Here is a 13,127-nt window from a genome sequence, read left to right on the forward strand (position 1 = left end):
GGACATATTCCTGGAAATTTTGACTACTGTTTGTTTGAATATCAGTTCAGCTGTTGGGCCATGTAATATTGTTTAAATATAGATTGCGTTCAATCGTCTCTCTTTCTATATTTCCCATCCCCGTCCTGCCAGCTCTGTGTCTCTTTGGTTTGTAGTGAAATCTGGGTCACGCTGCACGATGCTGTAAGTCATCTCAAACGCACAGTGAGACTGCAGAAGATTCCTGGCGTTCGCGTATGTCACTTTAGTCATGTATCCCTGCTGTCTGTTGCGCTGAGATTTAGATAAGAACTTTATAAGTTTGTGATTACAATGATTTCAGCAGCGCAGTAAACTCAGATTAACCTACTATCAGACGTCACAGAAATAGCTGTGTGTCATTATTTTCTTCCTGTTCATAAAATTAACAGAAAACGTTATTTATTTTGTCAGATTATATTTGCGAATATATTTATATCCCAATGACTGATGCTCAGTTTATTTTTAATTTTTTTTAACTGATATGTCAGGAAAAAATCTAAACTATTTATCTTTTTTTATGTATTAAAATATTGTAATTTTTGAAAGCATTTCATTAAAATATTTATTTAACTGATGTATTAAAATAACAAAATAATAAATTTTATTACTTTTAATATATTTTGAGTTTTATCATAACTTAAATATAGTTTTATTTTATTTTAATAATATTCAAATAGCATTATAGTCATACTGTAATATTTACAAGATATTTTGTAAATTTCCTACCGTAAACATATAAAAACTACATTTTTGATATGCATTGCTAAGATAATTTAAAAAGTGATTTTCTCAATAATTTATTTTATTATTATTTCTTTTTTGCACCCTCAGATTCCAGATTTTCAAATTATATCTCTGCAAAATATTCTCCTATCCAAACAAACCATACATCAATGGAATGGGCTTATATATCAATGGAAAGCTCATTGTAAGTGATATGTTAATTTCATTTTATTTTATTTTTAAAAAATTACAATAGCATGAAAAAAAGTATTTTAATGTATTTTTTTTTTCTTTTTTACATTTGAATATTTATTTATTTAATATAAATATTTTATTCTAATAATACATTAAAAATAATTAAATACATAGTATTACTTTCATATATTTTCTGTTTAAATTTTCTTAATTCAATTTTATTTAATTTTTAATAATGTATTAAATAACATTACGTAGTGCATTTTTTTACTACAGTATATACTGTTTTATTTTATTATTTTTAGATTGTATTTTATTTCATTAATGATTTTATGTATAAAATCAACATTCAAGTAATTATCTATTTCATTAGTTACATTTTTAGATTATAATTAAGGTATTATTTTTATTAGACTATCTACTAAATCTGTTCACCAGTGGTCAGCATAGCCTACCATTGATTTTTATTGCTTTTATACAAAGCTGATATTAATTACTTTGGACTTTAATGATAATTTGTCCCCAATACTTAAGAAATGTTAACTTCAGTAAGCAAAACGAGGCCTAACTATTTCATTTGCGTGTAATGAAATCGATTTCTCTGTAGAGGACGGTGGTGAGCGTTGGTGTCTGATCTGCGGTGACCGGGCGTCCGGGCTGCACTATGGCATCATTTCCTGTGAGGGCTGTAAGGGCTTCTTCAAACGCAGTATCTGCAACAAGCGCATCTACCGCTGCAACAGAGACAAGAACTGCCAGATGTCCCGCAAGCAACGCAACCGCTGTCAGTACTGCAGACTGCAGAAATGCCTTCAGATGGGAATGAACCGCAAGGGTGAGCCAAACACACAGACACACAGCTGATGATAACTCAAACCAGCATTTATGGTCCTGATTAAATCCAACATGTTTACATACAGACCTGTGCTTCAGAAATGCAGTGATAAACCTGTTTAAATCAAGGTTACTATTATTTATTATTCAAATAAAAATTTGAATAAAAATAAAACGTTTATTAAAAAGAATATAAGTTATGAATTAATAAAATATTGATATTAAAATAATATCATATAATAATTTAATATATTTCAAGTTCAGATTTATTATAAAATAGGATAATTTATATATAAATGAAAATCATCATTATAATTGTCTAAAAGTTAAAAAAATAACCATGACCGTTTTTGATGCTAAAAATATTATAAGACCTTAAAACTTTAAAACTTGGCTATTAATCAGTTAAAAACATCCTTTGATCTTTTTCCTTGGCCTTATTTTTTTCTTAACTTTACCTGTGTTATTCTTCTTTTTTTATACACATCTATTCAGAATTACAATTTCACACTAATTATGCAGTGCATGTCTTTTGTATAAACACAAAAGCAAAATGTTCGAGGATTATGCACTTTTTCATATTTTATTCATTAAAAGCAGATATCTGATTTATGAATTATGTAAATGAAGAGATATAGATCAGGGTTTGATTAGGCATGCCTGAAGAAAAATGCACAGATATCAGATAGATGATCTGGGTTGCTTCGCTGATAACGGATTTCTTGATCCACAGCATGATGTCCCTCTCAGTCTGTTTCTTTGGGCTAAACTATCTCACACACATAAACATTAAATAATTTACAATTTCTACACTTTAGCCTCAAAACACTATACTTACCTGCAGTCTGCACCAGAGGGAGCTGTTGGTCTTTATTGCTTTATCAGACACCAGCTTCCTCTTCCTTTCCTCTGGTAATATTTGATTTGCAATACTAGCAACCTGCTTTTATACTGTATAATGCATTGCATGTAGGTATATGAATGTGGTTAATTTTTTTAATCAATTTTAATTAAAATATATAATTGGCAATCCTATTGAGAAATCAGTCAAGAAAGAGGCATTCAAAATCTTGATGAATTAATCGGATTGAACATGTGAGTGAATTGCATTGTTGGATGTAATATTTATGCTGTGCTCTCTTGTATTGTGCACATTTTGGCAAATAATAACAAATCATCCAGGTTTTTAGTACAAAAATGCTATGCACAGTAAATGTTGTAGAAAGAGTATTTGTAGTATGGAAGTATGCAGTACAAAACATAACATTTTTATCTCTTTTTAGCAATCAGAGAGGACAGGATGCCAGGAGGGAGGAATAAAATGATTGGACCTGTACAGGTTAGACAGTTGTGTGCTGTTGTTTTTTCTTCATAGCTATAGTTTGAAGACAAATTAGTCCCCAGAAGTGAGCTAAATCTGAAAAAATCTCCTTTGTGTTGTCCATATTTCATTTGAATGCTTTAAATTATGGTATGCCCTTATAAAGAAAAACGAAATATGATTTTGTTAACCTTAGTGCTTTCTCATGTGTGTGTTTCTATCTATCTATCTATCTATCTATCTATCTATCTATCTATCTATCTATCTATCTATCTATCTATCTATCTATCTATCTATCTATCTATATACTGTGTGTGTGTGTGTGTGTGTGTGTGTGTGTGTGTGTGTGTGTGTGTGTGTGTGTGTGTGTGTGTGTGTGTGTGTGTGTGTGTGTGTGTGTATATATACACACACACACACACACACACACACACACACACACACACACACACACACACACACACACACACACACGCACACGGGGGAAGTCGTGGCCTAATGGTTAGAGAGTTGGACTCCCAATCGAAGGGTTGTGAGTTCGAGTCCCGGGCCGGCAGGAATTGTGGGTGGGGGGAGTGCATGTACAGTTCTCTCTCCACCTTCAATACCACGACTTAGGACCCCTTAAGCAAGGCATCGGGCGCCGCAGCATAAATGGCTGCCCACTGCTCCGGGTGTGTGCTTACAGTGTGTGTGTGTGTGTTCACTGCTCTGTGTGTGTGCACTTCGGATGGGTTAAATGCAGAGCACAAATTCTGGCTGAATGTCACGTCACTTTTATATATATATAAGTTGCACCATTATTTTCAACATTGTTCGGATAATAATCCGAAAGGTTAATATTGGAATGATTTCTGGAGGATCATGTGACACTGAAGAATGGAGTAATGATGCATCACAGGAATACATTTTCAAATAGTAACACGTCTTTTAATTAGTAATAATGTCTCACAACATTGCTGTCTTTTAAAATACATTTACTGTCTTTTTGCTCAAATAAAAGCAGCCTCAGTGAGCATGAGATTTTTTCATTTGATTTGTATTTCAAAAAATCCTACCTACCCCAAACCTGTAGTGTATAGATTGAATTGATTCAGCCGTTCATTCTTCTCCACACAGCTGAGGGAGATTGTGAAGGCCACAAATTAAGGAGATCAATTGTTGTTTGATATAAACAGAAACCCTTTCCTTCTCTCTCCCTTTCTCTCTTTTTAAAAGCATGTATATACAGTAGCAAATAATATCCAGACACCTCTGTTGCTATTGATTTAGTCTATTACTTTTGTACGAGTACATGAGTTCTTCATGTTCAATTTCAGCTTTATTCACAACGAACCGCTCCACTATTGCCCAATCTCTATCCTTTATTTCTCACTGACGTTCTGCTTGCTCTCTGTGGCTTGCATTCATCACTGATTTTCTCCATTTCTCTCTGTGTAGATCTCTCTGGAGGAGATTGAACGAATCATGTCAGGCCGGGAGTTTAAAGAAGGAGCTGAACTATCTGATTCGTGGAGCCACGGCTACAGTAACCACAGTTCACCTGGCAACAGTATCTCCGAGGGCGGTCAGACCTTATCTTTTTCCACGCTGTCAACCAGGTGTGACCCGAAGGAGATGTTCAGTGTGTTTACACACGGACGCGCTGACCTGCGCCTGTCCTTTTCATCTGCCGGGACAAATGGCTTTGATTGAATTGAATTGAGGAACCAACCACATACTACAACAAACATGAACAAAGAGTTGAAACAAGACAAAGAAATGATAAAAATTGATGCTATTATTATTTTTTATTAATTTATTTATTGTGTATGTCATTGTAAAGACACAAATGTTAGTTCTTTTCATAATCTTTCAAAAAAGGTAATATTTGTAATACTTCATGCTTTAACAAACATGAGCAAAGAGTTGAAATGAGATAAAGAAATGCTTAAAACTGATGCTATTTTAACTTTTTGAAAATATATATATATTTTAATGAATTGTGCATGTTATTCCAAAGACAAAATGTGTTTTTTTTTCATAATCTTTGATGAACATTTAATAATTGTGTTAGTAACTAATCACATACTACAACCAACCAAATGTAATCTTAATTCACTCAATTTTTGTTTGTTTTTATTATTTGTTTTGTATTATTGTTAACAAAATTAGTTTTTACTTAAAATAAAGGTTAACTGAAATAAAACATTGAAAAATTCAAATTATTTTATATCATGTGATTGCCTAGGCAACATTTCCCTTTTTTTTGTTTAGTTTAAGTTGAAGTTCTAAAATAACAAAATAACTAATAACTAAATAAGCAAAAACTAATATATATATTTTTAAACCTAATAAATATTATATAGACATATAAAAAAGTAAACTTAAAGAAAATGAAAAATTAAATAGAAAGTAAAAAACTCAAAATATTAATTAGAACCACTACTAAAATGATACTGTTGTAAATTATATTTCATGTTGATTTGTGGCTTTTATATCAAATTGATATACTAAGATTGCTTTGCATATACAACCCGAATTCCGGAAAAGTTGGGACGTTTTTTAAATTTTAATAAAATGAAAACTAAAAGACTTTCAAATCACATGAGCCAATATTTTATTCACAATAGAACATAGATAACATAGCAAATGTTTAAACTGAGAAAGTTTACAATTTTATGCACAAAATGAGCTCATTTCAATTTTGATTTCTGCTACAGGTCTCAAAATAGTTGGGACGGGGCATGTTTACCATGGTGTAGCATCTCCTTTTCTTTTCAAAACAGTTTGAAGACGTCTGGGCATTGAGGCTATGAGTTGCTGGAGTTTTGCTGTTGGAATTTGGTCCCATTCTTGCCTTATATAGATTTCCAGCTGCTGAAGAGTTCGTGGTCGTCTTTGACGTATTTTTCGTTTAATGATGCGCCAAATGTTCTCTATAGGTGAAAGATCTGGACTGCAGGCAGGCCAGGTTAGCACCCGGACTCTTCTACGACGAAGCCATGCTGTGTTATAGCTGCAGTATGTGGTTTTGCATTGTCCTGCTGAAATAAACAAGGCCTTCCCTGAAATAGACGTTGTTTGGAGGGAAGCATATGTTGCTCTAAAACCTTTATATACCTTTCAGCATTCACAGAGCCTTCCAAAACATGCAAGCTGCCCATACCGTATGCACTTATGCACCCCCATACCATCAGAGATGCTGGCTTTTGAACTGAACGCTGATAACATGCTGGAAGCTCTCCCTCCTCTTTAGCCCGGAGGACACGGCATCCGTGATTTCCAACAAGAATGTCAAATTTGGACTCGTCTGACCATAAAACACTATTCCACTTTGAAATAGTCCATTTTAAATGAGCCTTGGCCCACAGGACACGACGGCGCTTCTGGACCATGTTCACATATGGCTTCCTTTTTGCATGATAGAGCTTTAGTTGGCATCTGCTGATGGCACGGCGGATTGTGTTTACCGACAGTGGTTTCTGAAAGTATTCCTGGGCCCATTTAGTAATGTCATTGACACAATCATGCCGATGAGTGATGCAGTGTCGTCTGAGAGCCCGAAGACCACTGGCATCCAATAAAGGTCTCCGGCCTTGTCCCTTACGCACAGAGATTTCTCCAGTTTCTCTGAATCTTTTGATGATGTTATGCACTGTAGATGATGAGATTTGCAAAGCCTTTGCAATTTGACGTTGAGGAACATTGTTTTTAAAGTTTTCCACAATTTTTTTACGCAGTCTTTCACAGATTGGAGAGCCTCTGCCCATCTTTACTTCTGAGAGACTCTGCTTCTCTAAGACAAAGCTTTTATAGCTAATCATGTTACAGACCTGATATCAATTAACTTAATTAATCACTAGATGTTCTCCCAGCTGAATCTTTTTAAAACTGCTTGCTTTTTTAGCCATTTGTTGCCCCCGTGCCAACTTTTTTGAGACCTGTAGCAGGCATTAAATTTTAAATGAGCTAATTAAGTGGATAAAAGTGTAAAATTTCTCAGTCTAAACATTTGGTACGTTATCTATGTTCTATTGTGAATAAAATATTGGCTCATGTGATTTGAAATTCCTTTAGTTTTCATTTTATTAAAATTTAAAAAACGTCCCAACTTTTCCGGAATTCGGGTTGTATGGCATGTATGATGTATCATTTCTTTCTCTGCAGCCGTTCTGTGGATGTGAGCACATACTCTGTGTCCTGTAGAGATCAGTGCAGCGGTCCTCAGCTAACACACTCTTTCCTGTTGTGTAAATATCCTGTACTACCCTCTACTGGCCGTGGGCTGAAGACACAGACACACACACTGACAGCCCAGCTGCTCGCTGCTGAGGACCTCACACCTCTTGTTACACCCATGATCATAGAAGAAGGGTAAGATATGCACAGAATTTAATATAAAACATGACTTCTGTGTTGCATAGAAGCAATATTGTGGGGGTTTACACACGTACTTGACCATTAAGTGTCCAAAAGTCTGTTAGTTGTAGGTTTAATGGTCCAGACCTGAAATACTCTGGCACCATCTTTATCTAAATGTAAAATGGGAGCTTTTTGTGAAAATGCAGCTGACCTTGAGCTAAATGCTGATATATTTTTAGTTTTAGTTAATTTTTATCTTTTAAATATATTTTGGGTTTACTTGGGTTTTTTTGCCATGAAGATAGTCTTAGATGCAGTCAGACATGGCAATAAAAACTAAACAACTACAACTACTAATGGATGATACAAAGAGTGAAATAAAAACAATATTTTGAATATTGGATGCACATTGGTTGCCTAATGTGTTGGAAAATAGCAATAAATTAATTTTTCCTTACTTTATTTTTTACTTGCTATTTAAGGGTTAATAGAATAATTTATTTAATCCTGGGTAAGTTTAATTTATTTCTGTGAATCATGTTTTAATTAATTGTTCGAAACACAAATGCATTTATTTGCTTATATCATTATTCAAAAATGTTCCCAGAAGCTTATGGGTGGCTATTTCTATTAAAAAAATATTTTATCAAAAATATGTACAATACTGTTAAAAAGTAGTGTATATGTTTTAGTCAGACATTTAATCCTGTTGTAAAAAGTTATATATATATTATCGTATCTGTTTTTGTTGAATCAAAAATATAGAAAAAACAGTAATGTTGGAAATAACTGTTTCATAATAAATAAAATGCATTTTATTCTGGTGATGGTAAAGCTGAATCTTCATCATCCATTACTCCAGTCTTCAGTGTCACATGATGCTTCAGAATCTTTAGAATAGCTGATTTGCTGCTCACTACACATTTATTATTTAACATTTTAATTTTCTAAAGCTTTGTGATATTAAATAACATAATAATTTTTGTTTATCTATACCGGTGCTATATTACCCATCCCTGAATATATTCATAAAAGAGGTTTTTTAATTGCTCTTTACTGTCAAAACAAGCCTGTTTAATTGGAAGGTTCTCTCTTTCTGTCATTTGTTCAGGTATAACGTGACTCAATCGGAGCTGTTGGCTCTGCTGTGCCGTATAGCTGATGAGCTGTTATTCAGACAGATTGTCTGGCTGAAGCGTTTACCTTTCTACAGCGATCTGTCCATCAAAGACTGCACTCGTTTACTGGGGGCTTCCTGGCATCAACTCATCCTGCTCTCCTCGCTCACGGTGTACAGCGGACAGATACTGGGAGAACTGGCCAACATCACACACCAGTACACACCGTCCAGCCTGACACTACAGGAGTATGAACGATAATGATCAGTAATGCACAGTAACTCCACCCACCATATAATCTCATTGGTCCAAAATATTTATCAATGTATACATGTATCTGTGCAGGTTTGGTGAGGATGCTATGGAGGTCATGGGGAGTTTAAATTTTCTCTTCCGTAAGTTTCATCAACTAAATATCAGCCATGAGGAATACAGCTGCTTAAAGACCATCACCCTGCTCAATCAAGGTAACACACACAGACACTGACTGAGATCTTTGGGGCTTTAGCAGATGTGTGTAATTTGAGTGTGTGTGTTGCAGATTTGGCAGGCTTGTGCAACACATCCATGCTGGAACAGATAAGCGAACATTACTGGTCCATCTGTCGTGACCTGACAGAACGGTTCCACTCTCGCCGACCCAAACGCTTCTCTGAAATCATCACCTGCCTTTCTGAAATACGCCACACCTCAGGTGTGTATCTGTGTAATACTGGATGGGGATTACTGGAGAGAGTGAATGAACCCAAAAAGGAGATTTTTTTCTTAAATTGTTGAAAATATAAATCATAAATAGAGTAACGGAGTAGAGTAGTATATAAATAGAAATGAATACTTTTATTAAGCAAGTATGCATTCAATTGATCAGAAGTGGCATTTATAATTACGAAAGATGTAACTTTTTTTTTTTTAATTAAATGTTTAATAAAATGATTACTGAAAAAATAAATCACAGTTTTGCACAACTTTTCAACATTAATTATAAAGGAAATGCTTCATGAGCAGGAAATCAGCAAATCAGAATGATTTCTGAAGGATCATGTGACGCTGAAGACTGGAGTAATGATGCCGAAAAATTCAGCTTTTGTATCACAGAAATAAATTACGTTTAAAAACATATTCAAATAGAAATCTGTTACTTTAAACTGCAATAATATTCCATAGTATTTCTGTTTTTTTTCTCTGTGCATTTCTAGTCAGATAAATGCAGCCTTGGTGAGCATAACAGCAAATTTTTGAACAGGGGTGTGTTTTAAAGCAACAGTTAATCTTTTTGACTCAAACTGGCACACAAATGAAGATGTTCACTACATAGTTCCAGCATTTAGTGGAAAACCTTAAAACATTTTAGTAAAAACATTTCACATTAGGTTTATTGCAGCACAGTATTTCAGACTTGGTGTGAAGTACTTCATAGAGATGCATTATTTCCTTTTTTAAAATCTCATTGTGCATCTCTTTGATGATTCTGTTTGAATATGTGACAGTTAGGCAATTAAAATGTACCTCTGCTAATGACGTCATTGTTGGTTGCAGGCAAGATGATGGCTGTTCCACTGGAGCAGCTCCCTCTGCTGTTAAAGGCGGTACTCTACTCCTTCACAACCAATCAAAACCCCTGGCTAACCAGCAGCTCCACCTCCAAGACATAAGCCACGCCTCCAACTAGCTGTTTTTACCCCCCCCCCAATCTATTTATAACATGACAAAGTTGAATGTAAAACTCTTGACAGATTAGACGAATTAGAGTTCAAGATGCCTGGAAGGAACATGATGATTTGAAGGAAAAAACACTGACCCATTGTGTTTATGATCAAAATGAAAAGGAAAAACAGAAATGAACACTCTGCAATCTATTGTTGAATTATGCAGCCTCTAGCTATGATATGAAATGTCCTTGTGTTGCAGGATGTCACTGATAAAATATGCCTGCTAAAATAGTGAAGATGCCAAGGTGCTGAATTTCATTCAAAAAACAATGCTTCTTATTGAGATGATGGCTAGATTTGAGCTATAGGGATTTAAATAGACAAAATGATCATCCACAGCTCACAAGTTTGAGTACCAAAGGTGAGTGTGCCACAATATATGTGCTGTTCACCATCATTTTTTCAGAATGGAGATTTCCAGGGTAACAGAATGCAATAAGCACACTCTTTATCCCAAGTGTGTGTGTGTGTGTGTGTGTGTGTTACATGTGTGATTTCCTCTCACATGTGTCTTCAAGGAAGTGTCAATGTTCGAACAGGGTTAATGTGTTTGTATTTTTCCATAGTTGTAGATTTGTTGGAAATGTTGTTCCTCCTTTGTTCATTATTTACTTCTGTTTTTGAACATGTTTTTATGTGTTTGAACTGTTACTGAGGAGCCATTTCTCAGGAAGTTTGATTTACCTGATAAGGGTTGAGTTTGATGGAGCATTCCAAATATTACTAAACGTTGGTAGAATTTCATGTGGTTTTAACCTTCCATTCCTTCTTTGAAAGTTTACATATCTGTTTCTGCCGCAGCGCAGACAATGAGAGGGTAAAATATAGCAGCACGCTTGCTGATAGCATGCGAGGGTCGCTCTGAAGAAGGGGGGTAATCATTTTCTTTGTGCACGCCATGATTCTCTCTGTTTTGTTACCATCCGAGGCCTTGAAGTGCCTGTGTAGTTGATGACATAAAGACCGGGCGGCAAGAAGACTTGTGTCGCTCAGCTGTTTGTCTTTCTTGGTATTCATTGTTCATCTGTTCAGCATGGTATTTTTCTTCTATGCATTTGAATATTTACAGCATTTAAAATTTAATTGTCCTTATTTGCGTTTCATAAAGAAGGCCTGATAAATACGTCTCTGTCTGTTTATTTATCATCGCTATCTCTGATTGATCTTCTCTATGGTGCTCTAATTTCTTGTGTTTTCCTGGCTCTGGTTTTTAGACAATGTGTATTCAGTTTAAGGCCATCTATGTGCTAAACCTTGAAAAATTTCACTAGTCGATACACACAACACATTATAATAACAGGTCAAAATTACTGATGACTCATCATGCACTACACAGATTTTTGTCCAATCAAATGGTCTCTAAAACAAGATCGCTCCTCCCCCAATACCGCCTCCAGTCAAATTATATTTAAGCAAATGCTTATCACAGTTGAGTAAAAAACAGCAGAATTTGTTTTTTTTAACAACAAATTTGTGAACATACTAATACAGGATTGGTCAGTAACATTTTTATATTAGTAAAGGATCAAGTGCTTTGATAAGTCATCTGTTGGCTCTCAACTAGCTAGTATCCTTATGTCCTCTATACTGTGTTAGTGGATATGTACATGAAGGAACCGCAGCCTGTATTCTTGTACCGTCAGTAAAACTCAATCAAAACAGACAAACTCAGCATTTGTTGTATGTCATATTTGTAAAAAATCCCCAAAATAATTAATGAGCTAAGGTTGTTAGTCAGTTGTACATACTTTGTTGTACAAGCGTGCCAACACATAACACCATTGCGTTAGGTGCATCCCAACTCGAGGTCCTTTCCAGATCCCACCATCTCTCTCATTCTCACTTCACTTCCTGTCTGCTCTCCACTGTCGTATCATAATAAAAGGCAAAACACCAAAAATGATTCTTAAAAACTATATTGGTAGCACTTTATTTTACAGTCCTGTTCCTCATGTACATACTATGTACTTATTATAGTAATTACAATAACTATGTAATAACTAGGTACTAACCCTGAACCTACCCCTAAACCTAACCCTACCCCATGTAGTTACCTTGTATTACCAGAACTTTCTTAGATAAATACACTGTAAGTACACTAAAAGTACATGTTAGTACACGTACTGTAAAATAAAGTGCAACCACTATATTTGTGATTCACCTCATAGCTGGTTGGTTTGGTTTATGGCTTGTAACTGGGGAAAAAACACTTCCAGGGCCAAGGTCGCTGAAAATGTGGGCATGCAATTGCACTATATTAGCTTCATTACATAAATTAAGTTAAATTTGCACATAGAAAGGGGAACAGTAGTGGCTAAATACCCTGATGGATACAGATCCAGTCAATTAAAAGTGAACTAGATATGGGTCTGATTTATCTGAATGAGAATGAACCCTTAAGAAAAATTACAGGATGACATTTCTTAATATAAATTGTGTAAATCTCAGATGTCAAAACTTGCAGAGTTGCCTTTAAATGCTGAATATAGAAGCCTGTCCTTGTCTCTTTTTGACTTGTGAGCAGAATTTTTGAGTGTCCACTTGAACTAATTTAGACGCCCATGACCTCGTTCACTCAGTTTTCTTTCCCCCCTCTCTCTCTCTCTCTCTCTCTCTCTCTCTCTCTCCTTTTCTCCATAACAATCTGTTATGATTGAGTAGTTTGGAAAAACCAAACAATACAGCGTATTTAGCAACATTAGAGAGGCAGATATCCTGAATCATCATACTGTTTAATAGAGTTCTATATGAGTTCTAAGTGAAGATCCTGTTTCCCGTGTCAGGCTCCGTCCCTTCCTGTGGGAGTGCAAAAATGGTGAATGTTATTAGCAAAAGTTTTCTTCTCTTCCTTTTTCTCTCACT

At 35.0% G+C, this 13,127-nt stretch overlaps 1 protein-coding gene across 1 annotated transcript in view; it reads left to right on the forward strand.

Moving 5' to 3' along the window:
* Positions 1-11,386, forward strand: part of LOC132116654 (nuclear receptor subfamily 6 group A member 1-B-like) — a 31,240-nt gene extending 19,854 nt beyond the window's left edge. The window contains exons 2-9 of the mRNA XM_059525514.1: positions 1,547-1,774; positions 3,057-3,112; positions 4,535-4,695; positions 7,244-7,450; positions 8,550-8,804; positions 8,902-9,023; positions 9,098-9,250; positions 10,093-11,386. Of these exons, the coding sequence (XP_059381497.1) occupies positions 1,547-1,774; positions 3,057-3,112; positions 4,535-4,695; positions 7,244-7,450; positions 8,550-8,804; positions 8,902-9,023; positions 9,098-9,250; positions 10,093-10,208 (1,298 nt within the window). The 3' untranslated portion in view covers positions 10,209-11,386. The remainder of the gene's footprint in view (positions 1-1,546; positions 1,775-3,056; positions 3,113-4,534; positions 4,696-7,243; positions 7,451-8,549; positions 8,805-8,901; positions 9,024-9,097; positions 9,251-10,092) is intronic.
* The last annotated feature ends 1,741 nt before the right edge of the window (positions 11,387-13,127 follow it).

The sequence above is a fragment of the Carassius carassius genome, chromosome 36, assembly GCF_963082965.1.
Source record: "Carassius carassius chromosome 36, fCarCar2.1, whole genome shotgun sequence".
Classification (NCBI taxonomy): Eukaryota; Metazoa; Chordata; class Actinopteri; order Cypriniformes; family Cyprinidae; genus Carassius; species Carassius carassius.